This window comes from Cavia porcellus, unplaced genomic scaffold (genome assembly GCF_034190915.1).
Source record: "Cavia porcellus strain 051 isolate PalLab524CR breed Dunkin Hartley unplaced genomic scaffold, mCavPor4.1 scaffold_22, whole genome shotgun sequence".
NCBI lineage: Eukaryota > Metazoa > Chordata > Mammalia > Rodentia > Caviidae > Cavia > Cavia porcellus.
The window spans coordinates 39,382,049-39,403,658 of NW_026947505.1; the positions used below are offsets into that span (position 1 = coordinate 39,382,049).

The 21,610-nt window shown below is 33.4% G+C and overlaps 1 protein-coding gene and 1 long non-coding RNA gene across 7 annotated transcripts in view; both read right to left on the reverse strand.

Moving 5' to 3' along the window:
• Positions 1 to 21,610, reverse strand: part of Qki (QKI, KH domain containing RNA binding) — a 149,848-nt gene that overhangs the window by 95,424 nt on the left and 32,814 nt on the right. For all 6 annotated transcript variants that reach the window (XR_010041974.1, XM_063233091.1, XM_063233089.1 and 3 more), the window contains exon 2: positions 18,950 to 19,092. Coding sequence is in view for 5 of the 6 variants with exons in the window: in XM_063233091.1 (XP_063089161.1) it covers positions 18,950 to 19,092 (143 nt within the window). In the remaining variant the exon portion in view is untranslated. The remainder of the gene's footprint in view (positions 1 to 18,949; positions 19,093 to 21,610) is intronic.
• Positions 688 to 18,943, reverse strand: LOC134472112 (uncharacterized). Its single transcript, XR_010041975.1, has 2 exons — positions 13,100 to 18,943; positions 688 to 11,569 (listed from the first exon to the last, which is right to left on the reverse strand). It is a non-coding gene; the product is annotated as an uncharacterized LOC134472112 (long non-coding RNA).

Consider the following 21,610-nt stretch of genomic DNA (forward strand, 5'->3'; position numbering starts at 1 on the left):
CACTGCGGGGCGGGAAACCAAAATCGCGCCTTCCAATGGCGCAGGGTCCAGCCTCCACACCAAGACTTTTCTGTTCCTGTTTTAGCACCAGGACTGCATTCCAAGTTGGTTTCTCTCAGCCCAGTTCGTTCCTGAGTCAGCAGAGCATATCTCTACCAGCTTATGTCTCCTTAGTCCGCACCATTCCTGACTTCTGAACCAAGCCTTTCAGAGAGCCTCCGTAGTATCTGCTATCTGTCCGCCATGTTCTCCCGGAAGTCTATTTTATGCAATTTTCATTTCTTCTTGTTATTCGTAACACTAGCCAGCATATCTTACAATCAAAACCACATAAAAAGGTATCATTTTAGGGTCAGAGATACAGCTCAGTGGCACAGAGCCTATAGGGCAAGTGGGAGATTATGAGTTCAATCCCTGTAACCAAAAAAAAAAAAAAAAAAAATCCCGCCATCTTTGATCTGTTCCACATTTTAAAAATACTTACAATAATTCATTGTGAACTATTTAGTAATCTGTAGGTATTTTTATATGGATGCCTTTTCTAGATTATAGTGACTTACAACTGTCAAATGTTAAAGCAACCTTTAATATATTACGGTATTCCAAATATAAATTTAACTTGTGAGGCATTATGCGCTTTGTAAATTGCTGAAGTTTCCCAGCATTTTGATTTTTTTTTTCTAAAAATGTACGTTGATTAGTAAAGCTGGCCTACAATTTCCCTCTCTCATAACACTATTCTCAACAAAGGTATTGTTTTCAAAACAGTATGTAGTCCCTCTTTTTCTACTCTTAAATGAGCTGGCATACAACTGGTTTTATTTATTAGTATTGAGTAAATGTGCTGGAATGCCATCCAGCCCCAGAGTTCCTGTGTGGAAAATTTTAAATATGGAATCAGTATAAGGCATAATTTTCTATTCCTTGGTATGATCAATTTTTTTTTTTTTTAAACTGGTACCAGGGATCAAACTCTTATGCCACTGAGCGAAATCCCCAGCCCTGGTATCGTCCATTTGATACACTGTGTCTACCTAGAAAAATGTCCATACCATCAAAATTTTCAAATTTTTTTACTTAGTTTGACTCCTTTTCTTTTTAGTATCTGTAAGATTTGTAGTGATGCCCATGTTTCACTCCTGATTAGTTGTCTGTCCTTACTTATACCATTCTCTTGAGCTTACATTCATTTGTATTGATTCATAGCTGCCTTTTATTCCTTTTACTTTCTTCAGGTTTAATCTGACTGTTTTTCCAACTTTTTTGAAGTGGATGGTTTACTGTATCCTTTTTAAAACACAATATACATTTAAAGACATAATACATATATCTGTACAATTTTTAGCTATACCCCACAAGTTTTGAAGGGCAGCATTTTCATTACAATTCAGGTAAAAATAATTAGATGCTACTGGGTATTTAAATTTATTTTTCTCACTTCAAGAATAAGAATGTTAATTTCAACTTCTATAAGAATATTAATTTCAACTTCTAGTTTTCTACACTGTAATCAGAAAATATAGTATCTAAAATATTAGTCCTTTAATACTTTTCAGATTAGCCCAAGATATAACCAATTTTCATAAATTTTCTGTGGGTACTTGAAAAGAATGCAAACTAACAATGATTAAGTCAGCTGTTTCTGCAATACTAGGGGCCCAACTAGTGTCTTCTTCATTTTAGACAAGCACTCTACAAGTATCATTTGTCCTTTCATTTCTATTTTTACTTTATATGTTTAGAGAGTTATGTTATTTTACATGTACAAATGAAAAATGTTATCTTTCTTCCATTATAAAATGGCCCTCTTTATTTTCAGTAATGACTTTTATCTTTATGTATTAAAATATTAATATGGAAATATAAATTTTTGATGTTTTATTGTATCTATTTGGTTACTTATTATTTTCTATTTTTTATCTATATATTTTAAAGCAACTAAATGAATTTCATTTTTTTATTCAACCTGTCAAACTTTGAAATTTGTATTAGTCCATTTATATTTCTATATGTCTTAATTCTTTTATGTTCTTTTACTTTCTTGACATCTTTTACATTCTTGACGTGTGTGTGTGTGTGTGTGTGTGTGTGTGTGTGTGTGTGTCTGTGTGTTTGTTGGGGGGGTTGACACACAAGTGTGTTTTCTTATCTCCTTTCTATTGTATCTTGAAAGTCACATTTGTTTACCCATAAGTTAAAACACGCTTTAAAACATTAATTTGTACTTTTACTCATTTTCTATAGACCTCATAACTCATTTATCCCCAATCTGATTTATATGTCCTTATTTTTCAAATGCTGCCTTATTTTTTACTCAATAGGATATTAACACTTCATACAAATAAAATGCATTTAAAGTAACCAACATATCTACCATTTCTATATCTTATTTGCATGCTCAATTTTCTAGGTAACTAGAAAATTTTTCTTCTACCAGAAAGATATTCTTTAGTGTTTCCTGATACGAAAATGTCGGATTTTCAGTGGCCAGGGAAATCTAGCTCAATGATCATTTTCCTGCACCACCTTAAAGATGCCATCTTCCAGATTCTACTATTACTTCTGAGAAGTGAGCTGTGAGTTTTACTACTGCTCCTAGAAAAGCAATCTTTTCTTGTTTCTGTTTGCTTTTAAGATTCCCTTTTCTTTGCTAGCTTTCAGTTTTTAAATACAATGTGCCCAGGTGTGATTTTCTTCAGTTACCAATACTAGGGTGCAGTTAATGACTTTGATGCTCTTAATTTTTAAATATCTCAACCACATACATCAAACTCCACTTCTGTCCTATTTTACCACTCTTTTTAGTGCTGTGAACATATTTGCATACCATATTTACTTTACTCTTTGTCTCTACTGGGTTTTCCATCCCTATGCCTCTTGACACTTAAGGATTTTTCTTATGAACTATATTCTAGTTCACTAATTTTCTTCAAATATTCTAAATCTGTCAAATCCAACTGTTGGAACTGATAATCTTTCTTATAATTTCCACACCTTTGCTGTCTTTTGTCTCCATAAAGTTACAAAATGTAAATATGATAATCCTAGTATCTATAGTTTCCATGGAGCTCTTTTTTATTTCTTCAGTCTTTGTAAATGTCATCCTGTGTCCCTGAACAGTTGTACTATAGTGTGTGCAAGACAATATAGTTAATAAATGACTTACAGAAATACATTAAGGGTTAAGATATTTTACCTTCCTCCAGAGAAGATATACGTTAGCTTCTGCCACACATCTATGGTTAGTTATTAGCAACCAAAGACAACCTCAATACTATTTCACTCATTAAGACAATTTTTGGTCAAGGCAGTTCTGTTAGGATTAGGGACATTCTGGGTAGAAAATTACTCCTGCAGTACATACACATCAGTGATCCTACTTAAATTTTGTAAAGCATGGAAAGAGGGGCAGTCTATAGATTATAGAGTACAATTTCTGTTGTCCAAAGCTTATGATCATCTAGCCTCTCGGGATTCAACAAACATATCAAAAAGGAAAAAGACATTCCAAAAATCAAGCTCACATCTTTGATTATCTAACTTCTCAAGAATCCTAAATTAGTTATCTGATACATTCTTGTGGGGTCTGGGTAACAGCATTATGTCCTATTTCACTAGATGTACTCAGTTGGCCCAAATTATTGTCCTAAATGACACAAAATTCACTGGCACTTTTTAAGAAGCTGTCTTTTAATCTAAACAGAGCATTAACACAGCTTCAGACTGCACATAGGTACTGGAAGGAAGGCCTGAAGGGAAGGCAAAAAAATCTCATTGTGCCTGGTCCCAAGCTCATCTTCAGTAACATCGCCAAGCTTTTCTAAAACTTCTTAATCTAGCTTGTTTATATAGTCTGGGGCTCTTTAAAACTTCTCTACCAGTTCCCCCAAATCAACCTGGAGACAGACAATCTCTGTATATTACTATGTATTTTGTTTAGCTTTCCTATCTTTCAGTGAAATGGAGAATGAATAGCCTTTCATTTTTAAATTCAACTCAAAACATTTATTCAAGGCTTGGTGGTAAGGAATGAAATACTTGTCAGGAATTTAAAACAAAAACTCTCCCTGGTCTTGAGAATATGTGAAAATGCTTCCCTTCTATTTGCTTGCCTGTATCTAACTATTTCTTAAGCAAGTCTACCAGATACTCTTCAATAATATTGATACTCTATACAAACTGCTTTCCAAATCAACTCATATGCTAGACATAACATCAAATATTTAAAATATGTTGCCTCCAAAAGGACCTGGAAAATGCACTGTAAAAGATACTTTAGTCACTGAATATATGCAACTGATTTTGACCCGCATCTATTGTCAAGTGCCACGCTAATCTCCAAAGCATTTAACAATGATCATGTCTAGTGCTACTCACTGCTGCTTGTGATAATATTTTTAACAGAAAGTGATAGTTTTCTCCCAAATTATAAAACCAGTTGGTTTACACTTTATGACCACTCAGAGGCCCTCTTTGGCACATCTTGCTCTTTTCACATATTAAACCTCTGCTGCTGAAATCACAGCATCAACATTACATGGAGACTACTTCTACCACAGCTAATTAATTCTTACAATTATTATTTATTAATTAAAAATGTTTTTAAAGTAGACAAAACCAAAATATGAAATTTTCTTAATCTTAAAAACCAACTGCTACTGCCCAAGAAACAACAAACAATTTAAGTATGCTAAAGTGCATACCACTGGATTCTAATGCAATCGGAAATGCCAAGGTCATCCTTCTCAAAATATAGTAAGGACAGAATAAAAAAACAATTAATCATAGCAGCTACTTTGTCTTCTGCAACCAATTTCCAAGTTAATATCCTTTGCCTTGCATTAAAATTCATTCTATGTTGATTCATCATGCCAGTTCTGCAGCTTTATTCAATTAAAACAATGTCACAACACTTTCAAAGAAAATCATTTCAAACAGCCAGAGCTAAGTGCAATTTTAAAAGCCAAAAGAAGAAAAAGGAAGAAAGAAAGAAAGGAAGGACAGAAAAAAGACATTCATTAACCCCTCCTATTTAAGTCCAGACCTTTCTGCAGCTCACCAATTATATTTCTGCCAAGTGGCATGTTAATTTCCAAAGGGTTTAACAGCAATCATGTCTAGTATTACTCACTGCTGCCTATGACATTTTTAATAGAAGTGATAGCTTTCTCCAGTGGTAAAACGTAATTTATGAAAAATAAATCTTTCCATTAACCTTTCAAGAATTCTACAATTAAAGATTAAACCTCCTGTGACACAGTATCAAAATCAAGAATAAAAAGTGGACTTCCAAATGCACCTCAGTAAGACACTTATAAACTGAATACTCTCTGCTTAAAATTTTGGAATTAAAAAAATTATTAAGGAATATGCACTTTTTTGGAATGATCTTTAAATGAGACTGATGATCTACTTTTAAACTTAGTCTATTATTTCTAGCTTGATTTTAGTTACATATTTTACAAAGTTTATGTCACATAAATATTACAGTATATATTAAACACACCGAAGTGTGTGTTTAATGAAGCCTTTCACTTAGTACGTGACCCAAAAAAACGGACAACCTTTAATCTAGTCAATACAAGTGACTATTTGTGTTTATTTCCTTCAGAAATAACAACTTCATGTTGCACAGTTACTACAGGATCCCATTTCAAAAAATCTTTTGTATTTAGCCCTTTTAAAACATTTGGGGTTTTGGTACATAAATTGTAAGTGCTATATAAGAAAAAGTTTCTCACAAAACTATGTAAGTAAAGGTAAGTAAAGGCAGGAACACTATTTGCAACAAAGAAATTAGCATGGGGCTGGGGATTTAGCTCAGTGGTTTATGCTCTTGCCTGGCAAACATGAGGTTGTAAATTTTATCCCTGGTACCAAAAAAAAAAAAAAAAAATTGCATGGAGTTATAAACAAAACCTAAAATTGTGCCACGTGAATAAGGTATCCTAAATTATATCAAGTTTTCTTTTAGTAAAGATATTAAATATGGGGGCTGAGGATTTAGCTCAGTGGCATAAGCTCCTGCCTTGCAAGCAGGCAGTCGTGAGTTCGATCCCCAGTATCGAAAAAGAAAAAGACAAAATAAATAAATAAATAAATAAAACGATATTAAATATGGGGCTGGGGATTTAGCTCAATGGCATAAGGGCCTGCCTTGCAAGCAGGCAGTCATGAGTTCGATCCCGGGTACCGATAAAAAGACCCAAAAAAAAAAAAAAAAAAAGATATTAAATACGTAACAGGTTGATACCACTCAAAACGAACTCGGTTGAGTAAGACAGATAATTATATTTGTCGACACTAAATAAAAACTGGGAAAAAAATTATTTAACCAAGTTTAAAAAAAACATGAATGTCAACAGTTTTGTAACATAAGAAGATAACAATATCTGTGGTAGTATATGGCTGAAAACCTTTTTACATAAAGACTTTTGAAAAATCCCAAAGCACTTTCCAACTATACTTTTCTTATCATAATACCCCTTTGTCAAGCCATTATAAAACTCACTAGGGTGGTATTTTGGTTCATGAACTTAGTTCATTCCATGATTCTGAAAAAGAACCAAATCAAATTAAATAGGTTCAAAGTTGTCCTTATAAAGAAATCTGATTTGGTTCTTGTCCAATTAGGTTTGCAATCAATATCGTGGAAAGAATTAAGCTCAGGAACTGAGATACTACTGTATTCTATAAAAATAGCAGGTATTTTTAATTCTTTTTCCAGAAACATATTTTCTCCTTTCCACCAAACAAGACAAAATCCTCATCCCACAATATGAGTCCCAAGTATTCCTTCTGCAATTTCCTTGTGTGTTTAGTTTAATTCCTAGAGGCACATTTCCCCTCTTCATCAAAGAAATTATGGAGTATTTTCCACTCCTCTCTCACATGCTTTACAATGATCTACATGGCTCTTGAAAGTTATTTTCCTGAAGGCATGAACCAGTCCTGATTTTTGTTTTAATTCCACAGTGCTTCATACAACATACAACACAAGGAGATTCCAATACATTAACTATCTGCATAGTAGTCACACACAGACTAAGCATCCCTAGCAAAAAAACAAATTCCAACATGACATTCAAAAATTTTTAGATTTTACAACACATCTGATTAGGAAACAGCAACCAATAAAGTCTATGCAAATATTCCACTCCACTCAACTCCCATACTATTCAATGCAATCCATAAATTCAACGTAATCTCAATTCAAAATTTCAACGACATTTTTCACATAAACAGAAAAGCAAAATATCCTAGCTAAAACAATCTTAAGAAAAAAGAAAAACTAAAGGCACCACAGTGAATGATTTCAAACTACACCACAAAAATGCAGTAACAAAAACAATATGGCTGGTATTAAAACATATACATAGACCAAGTGAGTACAACAGAAACCCAAAAATAAACACAGGCATGCATACATGATCAACAAATTCTGTCAGGGGCATCAAGAGTAAATACCTAACTTTATTGGTGTAGTGGTATCTAATCAGAAACTCACAATCCCCACCTTAGAATACTGGATTTAAGAATAACACTGGTTAATTAAAATTTAAGTCAATCCAGATTAAAGACTTCAAATGTATGACCTGAAACCATGTAACTTTTAGTTAGATAGAAAAGAGTTTCAAAAGCTGTTTGACATTGGTCTTGACAATGAATTTTTAAATAAACAAAACACAGGCAATAAAGCAGAAATACACAAGTGGTCTGCATCACACTACAAAGGAAACAATCAACAAAATGAAGTGCAACCCACAAACTACAAGAAAATCTTTGCAGCCTATAACTGATTAAAGAGTTGATATCCAGAATGTATCATGACATGAACTCAACTCAAAACAAATCAGCAGCAAAATTTTTAACTTTTTTTAAAAAATTAAAAGAACAAGACATTTTTTCCAAAGAATGTAAATTTCCAACAGTGTATCAAAAAATGATTAACCATCACAAAACACTGAAAAAACTCAAATCAAAACTATAATTCAGATACCACTTCAAACCTTCAAGGACAACTACTATCAAAAACAAAATAATGTTGCCAAGGATATGGAAAGGAGGAACCCTTCACTACAGTTGGGAATGGCAATCATTTCACAAATTATCATGTTATATCTTTAACATACACAATTTTATCTCAGTACTACCTCAATAAAGTTGGGGAACTTAATAAATCATACACAGCACAGAAACTCATAAAATCAGTAATTTCTCAATAAACTTGGCTGATCCTTATTCTATTTCAAAGAACAAAGTTAAAATTAGAAACAAGATTATTATTATTATTTTCATTCTCCATTTCAATATTAAACAATCATCAGTGTAAGCACTGTGTCATTCAACATATCTCAGATTATAAGTATTCAAACATGAGTCAATTTCTATGCTGGGCACATTATATGCACTAGGTCACTGAATTCTACTGTGTGTTATTGCTGTCACTTATTTTTAATAGACTAGAGATTACACACCAACCCAAATCCCAGGACACCTCAGCCAAACTAGAGTTCAGACATTTAATACAATGTCTATGTTGGAAATAGCTTACACATATACCCTGATGAATTCTACAAATTCGTATTTAGTGATCTCATTAATAATCATCCAAAATGTTCATATTAATTTATAAAAACCCTCTTCAGATTAAAGTTTACTTTCAAAATGAGTCAAACTATGTCATCACAATTTCTTGCCCACATACATCACAATCATATAACTTTACCACTTTAGACAACTACATCTTCTCCTTTCTGTATTTCCATGTCTTACTGAGTCATTGAATCACTGGTTTAACCATCATACGGTTTTTCTTACTTTACTTTTAAAGTACTTCTTACTTTAACTACATAAATACGTGATGCTATGTGATGTTCTCTCAGCAAACTTCAATGACAAATACATACAACACCAAAAAAGAAAGAGGATGCAATTATTTGTGAATAAAGACTAAGCTTGTGTCACCTCTGACCCTAAAGATGAGTATAACAGATGAAATGAGTATTTCTAATCATAGATCAAAAAGGCACTTATGGCTGACATCTTAAGTATTGCTACAGAAATACTATCACTTTCCAATAATGTTCCAAAAGTATTTACGCAACTCTAAGAATGAGGTTTTTATGAGAGGCACTATTTTAGTCCTAAACTTCTCTGTTCATTGTTGCATAATGTTATGAACAACTCACCTTAAGAGTTTCTTTTACTTATTAAATCCTATTAACAAAGTAAGTTTATCAGCTCTTTTTTCCTTCTTCTCATATTCCTTGTTTATTTAATAAAACAAAATCCTCTATTATAAAACAAAGACCTTCCCTCATTTTTTGCTTTCACATGTACTAGACAAAAAAAAAATCTTACGACTTTTACTATACAATCTGCTCTATTCACTTCAACTGCTACTGCCCTATTTCAGGTCCTCAGTGTAACATATATGGGCTATGGCTCATCCCACCAAGAGCAAAGACTATGTCTTTCCACATACCCTGCCATTACCCTTGGTAAAGAACACATACATTTATAAAATAAAATAACATTAGACTCTTGTTCCCTCCCGCCATCTTCCTTCTCTCTCCTCCTCCCCTCATTCCCTCCATTCCTTCCTTTCTTTTTTATTGCTAGGGATTGAGAGCTTAGGGACTTGTTATCCTTTAATCCAAACAGTACAGCATGAATTTTAAACTCAACAAATTCTTTACCAAAAATTGTGTCAACATGAAATAAAGAAATGTTTACACTTCACAACAGGCAGGTTATTTACTGATCATACTGCTTCTGAATCTTGGGAATCAATATTCTATGGTAATCAAAACTAGATTTTAGAAAGTTCTTGATCCATTTATCAGCTACTTTGTTGTAAGTGCCTGGGCTAATTGAGATAAAATATGTTTTCCAAAATTGACCACATTTAGTTGCAAAAGTAGTTTCTGAAAAGTTCAATTTCAGTGTCTCTAATGAACCATAAAGGCAGGTGTTTTGTTTTTAACTGAGGAAGATTTCTGCAGAAACTGGCATCAAAGGAATGTACAAATGACTTTATTTCCTTGGAAAACAAATTTAGGTTATCTTCTACAGGTTAAGCATCCTGTAAATTGAAAAGGCCAGAAGGGTTCAAAATCCCCAAATTTTTGTGCCTAGGGAAAAACTCCACACCTGATCTATTTAGATAGACTGCACTCAAAAGGCCCACTAAATTCAGACTGAGTATGTCGTGTGTACCTGAAACAAATGAATTTCATGTTCACACATGGGTCTTACTGCAAGATATTAGGTATATGTAAATATTCAAAAATATGGGAAAAAACTTAAAATCTTAATTATGTCTGATTCCAAGCATATCAGATTTAAAAACTCAACATGGGTGGTAGAGACAAATGGAATAACCTTTGACTGTTTCAAAGTCCTTTATACTTGCTAATTTTAGGGAAGAAAGAGTTAGGATAAGGAAGATTCTGTTTACAAACTGCTTGTGGCAAGTTCAACAAGTTCAAGAGACATAATTCTCCCCAGATAATCACACAGCAGACCAACAGCTTTCCTTTCCTTGATATCCACCAGACCCAGCTTACTAGGAACTGAGAAGCAACCATTAGGGTCTTCTCAATTTTTACATTACAATGCCTTTGTCAGTGAGATTGTAGAGACACGAAGTGAGATACTCAGTAAGTGCTCTGTAGCAATACTTTAAACATAGTAGACATAAAAAAAGAAAACTTTTAGGAGAAAATGAATCACAGACAAATTTTGTAGCTCAAATGAAACAAACTGCTTTTAGAAGTAACTGTTCCCCCAAAATAACTTCATCATTTTATTGTTCTTCTGAATAGCAGTCCTCTTTAAATATTATAGTACATTATATTAAAAGAAAGTGCCTGTAGCTTTAAGACTTTTTTGAAAAAGCTCATTTTGAAGCTCATGAAACTTTGGAAAAACACAATCCAACGAAACTGTACCAGTTTCAGACTACCTTGAAACTTTCTGGAATATCTACTGTCATTCTAAGAAATTCTGTATATCTCAAGCCAAAGTCTTAAACATATTCCTAATAGGCCTTCAACATAATCCCATACAGCGAAATAATGTGTAATAGTCATTGTACAAAAGACAGGAAAAGAAAGTGCTCTAAACTATATAACTGCATGTATATTTAAGTGTATAAGATAGAAAATGATATCACAGAGTTTTATTGGATCATTGAACAGAACTGTTTGCAGTATCATTGTTGGAATGTCCACTCTACAAGCTTTAATTTTGTGACTTGAACAATTATTTCTAAGATGGCAATATGTAATCCATTAACTAGTGATTTCCTACTGTTCATTTTTTTCTTCTGTAAATCTGTATAACTTGTACCCTTTCACTTTTTTTTTCTTTTCTCCTTAAATAAAAAAAAAAAAAAAGAGAGAGAGAGAAAAAAAAAAAAAAAAAAAAAAAAAAGCTATTGCCAGGAGTGGTAGTGCACACCTGCAATCCCGGCAATCCCGGCAATCCCAGGCGAGAGTATCACTCACTGCAAGTTCAAGGTTACCCAGTGCTGCATATAGTGAGTAGAAAAGGCCAGCCTAAACTTAAAAAGAAAAAACAAACAAGTCGTGAAACTGACCTTTATTAAACTTACCTGACTCAAATTCTTAGTAATAGCCTCTACACTTAAAACATAAAACATGTTCTATATTACCAAATCACACTGCTACATTAAAAGCTAACTGTTTACTACATAATCTGAAACACTTTACAACTCTACTCACTAAAAAATATGTGCTAACTTCAGTAGAAAACTATTAACTTTCTGTACAATTAAGCCACAGATCTTGTTTTAAAAAGACTAATTTTTCACTGGTAATCAGTATCATCTCCTGACAAAGATCACCCTAGGTATTAAGAAATGAGATTTTGCAGATCACTAAATTTTGATTTCATGTCCACGTATTATTGAGAAAAACAAAGATGACAATTTTTCTCAAGACTCCTGAAGGCCTTTGGTGAATCCTTTAACACACTAAGACACAAGAGTCAAAGAAACAAAGACAATTAACCATACTGCCCCTCCCTCTGCTTATAATCCCTCCAAAACAAATACCATTTCCTGAGCCCACTTGCAGATGACAATCATAAAAAATAGAAGGAAACTATCCAAAAACTCCATGCAAACTCAAGAAGCTATGAAGAGTCAAATTTTATAGGCAAATACAGGAAAATAGAGAATTTACTATTCACACTCCACAATTCAAATAGATTGCTACAGGCTTACTATCCTTACTTGAAATGCGTAAGAACAGACAACCACAAAGTTCAGAGTTTAAACTTTTGAATTTTGAAACATTTATACAAACTGTACCAGCCGAACATCTTAATTTGAAAATAATCTCATAAAATTTTAAATTTAGGAGCATCTAGGATCGTCCCATTAGGAATATTTAACCTTATTATAAACAAGGCTACAGAGAATATTATGAATAATATTATAAACCTGTACTACTAATTTTAGTATACTCCAAGCCATAAGGGATCCTATAAATTGAAGGAAAATAACTGAAAAGATATCTATCTCATAAACCTCTGAGAGTGGGTTATTACAATGCCCCAGACCCAAGAGATGCCTTTCAAAAATATTATTCAAAATTAAACCTATTTTAGCTGAGTGTGAAGGTGCCTACCTATAATCCCAGCACTCTTAAGAGACTGAGCCAAGAGGATCATTTTGAAATTCAAAACCAGCCTGGGTTACTTAACAAATTCAAGGCCAGTCTGAACTACACAGCAAGACCCAGTCTCAAAAAACAACACAAAACAAATTAAAACTCACTTTAAAAATATCATAAAATCATAATCACATAAAACCTTTAGAGAAAGTCCCAATACATTTTAATCATCCAAATATGTACCAACCAACCAGTTTAGCAATCTACTCTGTTCAAGTATATACAGGATAACTAATTACAGGTACACCATGCCAATTGTTGGACCTTATCTGCCTGATCCTAAAGAACAGTTCTAACGACTCAAAGATGATACCTAGGCAAATTTCAGACAAAACTATTACTGATTCATTTGATTCAAAACACTTTTCACTTGCATCAGAGTTAACTATACATACCTTTAAAGATCTCCATGAATTCAAACAAGCCCTTAAAAACTTAACCAAATTATTAGTTTGATGATCTAAACACAACTTCAATCTTCATGCATGGGTCATTACAGCACTGTAAAATAGACCATGGTTTATTACAGTGTCTTTTGTCTTTCATGTAAAACTGTGAGCTCCTTTAAGAACAGATTTTTTTCCCTTAGTCATAATCACAAAAATCATACTGAGTCTTTTCGATCAAATGCCATCCATTTGTTCATTATCTCTCTCCAGATAATTTTGCGATGAATCAAAACCTGACACATACTTAAAATCAGCTGATAATTTCAGTTATTTTGCAGTAAATCTTTTATTATGGTCCCCTTCCCATTATGGATGGAGTATCTTAACATAGCTAAAGTGGGGTTTCTCGAACTCAACACCATTGATATATTGGACCAGGTAAGTCTGCACTGTGATAAACTGACCTTTGCACTTTTAGAATGTTTAGCTAAATCCTTGCACCACCTACCAGTAATGCATACTCCTCTCTCAGACTTTGTCAGCAAAGAATATCTTTAAATATTGTCACTGTCGCATGAGGCAAAAAAGCTCCCAGTTGATAACTATTAGGCTAATGCATAGAGCAGAAGCCTTACCTAATTTTATGCAATTTGGCTTGGCTTTGGCATTCTGGTGATCTGTTATGAAAGATATGTGTAAAGCCACTGCTTCTTCAGCTTGCACCCAGAAGGAACAAATGGAAAAATATTTAAGCTAATTAAGGACTAGCCCAGATCAACCCAAGCTTATTCTCTACCAATAGAAGGTCAATAAATATGACTACAGAAATAAGCTGTGATTATTTTAAGCTACTAAGCTATAAGGTGTTTTACTAAAGGCATTACTATAGCAATTGATGACAAGTTCAGACAGTATACAAAATCTAGACCTGTATGACTGAAAAATCCACCATCTGTATGTTGACTATATAGTTTTGTTTTAGGCAACTGATTCATGTTCTCACTCCCAGAATGTGGTTGATGAACAGAAAAATGCAATAAAAACCTGTTTTCTTAATATAAATATTAGTAAATATGAATTCTGTAAGTTATTAGTACATTTTTAGAGGCTTCTCCTATGTGTTTTACAATATTAAGCCAACAATCCAAAAACACTGCAAAGTAATAGAGTATAGTCTGTTTCTTCAGACTGAATTCATGGCTTTCTTTCAATCCCAGAGTCCTACACAGACAAGTCTAAAGCACATCTCCATCTTAGTGGTGCAGTACTTGCTTAGCAGGTGCAACGCTCTGGCTTGGATCCCCATCCTCACAAAAAAGAAACACAATAGTTTTAAAACAAAAATTTAAATTTACATTCAACTTCTGTAAGTGGCCAAGTACAAATGCAAAATACAACTTTTTAAAAAAGTTTAGCAATATTTAAAAGAAAGGGTTGCATATAATACACTAACAGCAAATATCTACTGTACATTTATTGTTTAAAAGATGTTGTTCTAAACCCTAGGAATATGGCACTGAAAAAGAGAGACAGATTTCTCTTCTTGCAGATCTTACATGCCACAGCACTTAATACAGCATCAAGACTTTGTTTTGTTTGTTTTGTACTAGAGATCGAAATCACAACCTCATGCAGGCAATTTGTGCTGCTGAGCTAAATCCCTGACCAAGACATTTTTTTCAAGTGTTTTACATATATTAATTGATTTGGTCTTCATAACTCTGTAAGACACTTGGTATCACCAGGGATTTAGCTAAGCAGCATAAGCCCCTGCCTGGTCGTGAGTTCAATCCCTGGGACCAAAAAATAAAAAGAAACTTACATCTCCATTACAGAGATGAGGAAATTGAAAACCAGCAACAAAATATAATTGGCCAAAAGTCAAAAAAAGTCACACACACACACACACACACACACACACACACACACACAAACCAGAGCTAGCCAGTCTGGGTCTAAGTTCATATTTTTGACCATTATGCTGCATTTCCCACCTGAAACTTCAGAAGAACTCACAAAATTACGCTTTCATACAAACAGAAAGGAAAGGAAGCACACAGAATAAGCATTAAGACAAGTGATGAAAAGATCACTAAGAAGAGTACATTTCACATCATGTAGTTGAAATTTTTCATAATTCTAAAATGAAACTTTTTCCACAGTGCCAAACTCTGAGAGTCCCTAGGTTTTATTTTATTTTTAAAAGATAAAACTTCGCTCATATATTTCACAAAATTTCCACTTAGTTTGCATTAACAGCCTCAAAGAACCAGTTAGTAACTGTGCAAATTTCAGTTTTGCTAAACTTAAACTTTTGTCAAAGGAACTTAGTTTAAAAAAAAAAAAAACCTTATCCAAAAGATTACATACAATTGTTTGGTATCTACTCTTATGAGTTACAAATATAAATGTCTAATTTAAAACATTTTGGTGACACAGACATGGAATGTCAAAAAGGGTTATCCCAAACTCAAGGGTCCACCTGCCTGCCTGTCATCCACCTGGATGTCTGTCTGCCTTTCAGCGCCATATTTTCCAAGTCGGAACTACTGAGCCTCTCTCTCCCATACTGGCTTCTCTCTCTATCTTTTCTATTTTGGAAAATGGCAATTTCATTGCTTTTACTGATCAAAATTTTAGTCACTTTTGACATAACACCCCACATTCATTAGCAAATTCTCAGCTCTAATTTAAAAATCTATGAAAAAATCAAACTTTGTATCCCCCCACCACCCTGTACTGGAGACTAAACCAGAAACTGCACTGAGTTATATTTTTTCCTCACCCTTTTGAAAAAGCCCAAAGGCTAGGCTTGAACTGTGATCTTCTTGCCTCAGCTTTTCAGAATTCTAGAGTAATAGCTTTGTGTCACTTCATGTAGCTAGATCTAGGTATTTTTTAATTTCTCTAGTCTCCCTACTTCCTCAGAATCCTAGGCCTCTCCATACAACAGCCAGAATAAATCCATCAAAATTCCAATGAGTTTGCATTATTCTTAGGCTCAAAAAACATTTGAATGGCTTCTCCTTTCATTCAGAATATGGAGAATTTCTACTGGGCCCACAGGCACTACAGATAAGGCCCCTCTGCTAACTCTTTAATCTCACATCTTACCACATACTTTCCTTGAATGCTCACATCTGTGGGGCCACATTTACTTTTCACTTTGCCTAGAACACTTTTTCCCACAGATAATTTTCATGCCATTCTCTATTTTCACCATTTTATAAGAGATTCCTTTCCTGATAACCCTTAAAACTGAACAATCCCCCCCCCTCCAGTGTCTAGTATATCTGTTTTAACCACTTTGTTTCTCCACAGTATTGATAACTGAAAGTATAGATTTATTTGTTTACTGTCTGCAACAGCAGGGGCATTTATTTAGGTCACCATTCTATACACCTCCTGAAACAAATGCCTAGCAAAGCAGTAATTTATATGATCACCTTGATCCATGATGGTAAAACTTTTTTAAAGAATGCCCAAATTGTAACTCAAATCTCCACTTACCTACCACAAAATACCAACACTGCAATTAAACCTGAACACTGAGGTTCTAGTTTAGGAAAAACTTATGAGTCAACATACTTTCTCCTAAAAGAACACATGTGCCATAGATTTGCCACTCCTGACCTAGATGTTAGCCTAGTTCATTTTGATAATAAAAGCAAAATTACAGAAGCAATTCTCAAACTTCAGCATATATCAAAATCACCTACAATGATATAAATGGGCAGATTAGGGCTAAGTGTATAATTCAGTGATAAGAACACTTGCCTAGCAAGTGCAAGCTCCTAGGTTCAATCCCTAGCACCAAAGGAGTGGGTGGGTCAGATTGATGGAATTTCAGCCCCCCCACCCCCGTCTCTGACTTAGCTAGCGTCAAGGCAGATTTGAACATTTACACATTAACACTGAAAATAATCTTTCACTCCAACACTTACCAAGACAAAAAAACTTACCAAGCAATAAATCAGAACTAGTAAAGAAGGAATAGGATGGAAGGATATGCTATGGATTCACTGATTTAGAAGACTATAAAATATTTTCTTAAATAATATAAATACATTGCATGAGTGGGATTTTCCCTTTAAGAAGCAGAACCACACAGACCTGCAGGTATATTCTATTATAAGGTTTCATAATCTTGCACAGCTCATGTTAATGACTACTGCTTATAAGCAGATGGGTAGAAGACACTGAAAAAACCAGTACAGATTCCAACTGGTACAGCTGCTCCAATCACAATTTCCTATCTCTATAAATAATTCCAAGAACAAGGGTGAGGCTATTGTGGGCCCTTATCGATTATAACAGGTAACCACAACTGCCTCCATAGTCATAACATAATAGCCCAAAACATATTTTCTTCAAGAATCTGAAAATTTAAAGTCTCGGAGGCATTGATTAATACCAAAGTATGTAAATATTGGGTCTATGACAATGGCCACAAAATCTTGCTGACTAAATTCTTAGACAGGCCAAGAACCAATCAGTGCTCATCTTTCACATGAGGTACTTTAAAACTTCATGTTTACATTGCCCAATCATCTTCCAACGAACTCTCATTTTGCCTATAGTACTCAGAAGTGATTCTATATTTGCAACCAAAAATATGTATAGAAATATAAAAAAGGTACAAGCTTTAAAGACAACTGTACTGGAAAGAGAAAACATGAAATATCAAAAGCTTTCTTTCCCATTAATTCAATTTAATATATGTAATCCTATCTGCAGATTAGTTTATATAAGTAATGTTTTTCTTTTTTTTTTTTTTTTGGAGACATGGTCTTTTATGTAATTTTAGGCTGGCTTTGAATGTAGCCTAGGCTATCTTAAACTTGCAGCAAGCCTCTAACTTCAACCTGGCATGTTATTTTTAGCATACCAATCACTTCTTTCATTTAAAATCAGAAAACTCCAAAACCTGACAAAAAGCCGTTTTTACTGTATATATTCAACAGGTCCTGGAAGTCTACCTTGTGTCAGTATTAAGAGGGTTTTAACATTGAATAATAAAGACAAGGTTCTTATTTTATGTATGTTAGGTTCTCCTGGGGACATACAGAAAATTAGACAGGAAAAGCACTAGATAATAAGTGCTATCACAGAGGGGGAAAAAAGAAACCTGACATTTATGCTCAATTCTTATTGACAACAAGTCAGGAAAGATCAGGGTACAGCTAACACAAAAGGTTTTAAGGCTAGGAATACACTTTACTTTTGCCAAAAGCCAAAAGAAGGTCAATGTGCCTATCACGTACCACAATAAAGAAGAGGGACAATTACTTAAGATGATGTCATGGACCACCATACCATGAAGGATTTTGTAACAAAAAAGCAAAGAGTTCAGATTTATTTAGAAATCAGCTGGCATAGGAAAGGAGAGTATTGATAATAGAGAATAGTTGAGCAATGAAATAAGATGGGGGGATTAGACTAGAAGTAAGTGCTTTTATGGAAATTTTAGAGTTGAAAGGAACTTTTAAAAGTCCAAAATCCTCATTTTACAGAAAGGATGATGTGGCCAAACTGTGACTTCTCTGAAGTCAGATTAAAGGTAAGCAGAGTCAAAAGTTGTGTTCTTTAACATCCATGCCAAAGTTCTTTCCACAATTTCAGGACTCATTTTGAAATCCAACAGTTTTTACCATGAACATTTTCAAAGTGATAAAACAGCATCAAATGGAAACACACTAAGAAAAACAACTATCCAGTATCAAATTATTCACATTTCTAGTTTCTTATATGAAATTTTTATTGCAGGTAATACCACTTAAAAATTTACCACCAAATTTATTCACACAGTATGTGAAGCAGGAAAACACAGTTGAATAAACAACAAAATATACTTACATCTGGGTATTCTTTTACAGGCACATAAAGTTTCTCTTGTAACTGAACAATAGGTCCCACAGCATCAGGCAATTCTGCACTCCTTTTCTCTGTACTGCCATTTAATGTGTCATTGTACATGTCTTTCCGTACTCTGCTAATTTCTGTTAAAAGTAAAAATTTTAAATGTGTTAGACAAAAAATGTATTCTTGCCAGTCCAGGAAAACTTTTTTTAAAAAGCAGGAAAACGTCATCAATGAAGTGTTAAAACTAGAGTGAATGTTAGAACTCCAGGGAAGAATTATTGACCTCTTCAGTGGATTGTTCACATTTAACAGAGTGACAGCCTTAATTTCTATCAATCACATTTATACCAACCAAGTAACATATCTTAATGAAATTAACTTCAGAGCTGAACTCTTAAAACAGTATAATATGGACTTAGTTTATCTAATTTTTCCATGCTTAAAAAGGACAGTCATTCCAAGCAATGGCTTTATAGCCAACTATTGTAAGAACACCTATTAAAATGTACACTAAAGGCTCTTTTATACTTCAAAAATAATCTATCTGTATGACATTTAAAAGGGACCACTGTTAGATCTTCGAGTTATCTTCATAATATTAAGAAACATCCAACAGTTTAAGAGAAATCTAAGTTTGAAAAATAAATTTTGTGGTAAACACAGAAGAGAGGTCTTAGAGAAGTTAAATAAAGAAGGAAGAGCTGAGAGAATTCTAAGAAAAAACAACATTCAAAAGGTAAGAAAAGTAAGCACTTATTATCTAGTGCTTTTCCTGTCTAATTTTCTGTATTTCCCCAGGAGAACCTAACATACAAAATGTAAGAAAAGTTCAAGAAATGGAGATAGATGGAACTAGAGAAGTCATAGAAGCTAAGGTGATCAACAGTGTCAAGTATTACAGAAATATGGTAAGTTAAAGAGCTAAAGATGAGACTTTGGATTTGATCACTAAATTTATTGGTAATCGAAGAAGATTCAAGAGAAAGGTAGTAATGGAAATCAAATTACACTATGTTAATACAAGAAAGTGCAGATACCTAAAATCAATGACCTTAAATATACTTCTTTTTAAAAGAAACATTTTAAAGCACCAAGTTCCTATAAAGAAAATGAATTAAGGATTCAAGAACTACTAAGCTTCTCCTATGTACCAGAGGATGGACCGCCACTGGAACATACTATCTAGTAAGAGGTACCATTACGGTATTAAGATTAGCTGTTGCCCACCTAATTTATCTTCACTCTACAGGTTTGCCTTTCTTGGGGAAAAGGCTTGCATCCACATACTTTAAAAATTTTTTTAAAAATTCTTTCTAAAGTGTATTTCATATGCCTTTCAAAGGAATTTGAAGTTGTGGATATTAAAGAACTATCAAATATGAGTATACACTTTTAATTTTCCTAACTGCTTATTTAAATCAATTTCAGTTAAGTAACATCCAACATCAAAAAAGGCTTGATCAAAGGTGTTCTTAAACAAGTATAAAATCTTAATCACTTAAAACCTGTTCATTTTCTGCTTTACTGACAGCAATGCTCATTTTATTGTATTTTATTTGTTCATTTTACATTTTGTTTCTTAAATAACTTGCTCATCAAGGGCCTACCAAATGATGTGTTTAAACAGCCAATAAAATGAATTAAAACCAAAATTGAACACTTTGCATTTAACTGTAAGGACAAGATTTTATTCTTGTTATTCTTCTTTATTCATTTTATTCTTCTAACTTTATTATGAAATCTTCCCGAATAATCCCCATATCAAACGAATCTTTAGGTTAACCAAAGGACATTAGAAAAATACAATTAAAATTACACATACATCTTTTAGTTCAAGTCAAGCATTTTTGGTATTATTGCTTAAATTTCTTAAGAAACTGTCCGATTCTTGTTATGTAGTTAACCTGGCAATAATATAAAGACATCGGAATAATGGTTTATAAAGATCACAGGCAGTAATATAAAGACCTAAGAATAATGGTTTATAAAGATCACAGATTAAATTTATTTATAAACATACGTAGAAAATAAATAGAATCTACAGGCATATTAAGGGAAAAATGCATTAAGGCATTTACACCAAAAACTGAAAGAATAATGTAATACTTAACAATTTATTAGGACTAAGGATACAGCTCAGTGGCACAGCAGCTCCCTGACAAGCCCAAGGTCCAGAGTTTGATTGCTGGTACAAAAAAAAACTATTACTATAATAAATTACATTGTTACGTTAAACAGATCAAGGTGGTAATAGGATCTTCCAAATAAACAAATTTGCCCAACTTAGAAAAATAAAATGAATTATAAATAATTCACGTGACATTTAAAACATACATAAATACATAAAACTAGTAATTTCATACACACACACACACACACACACACACACACACATATCCATCCATCCAGTTAATTGATACAATGCAACTACTGCTTAATTTGTTAACATTTGTTTTTTCGTTTTCATTTTTATCGGTACCAGGGATCGAACTCACGACTGCCTGCTTGCAAGGCAGGCGCTTATGCCGCTGAGCTAAATCCCCAGCCCCTAATTCATTAACATTTGTGTGTTCCTTTTATAACTCCAAGTTTTATGGGCTTCTGTAATCCATGTTGTCTACAGTTTCTTTAATAGTTTTTGGAACACAGTAAGTT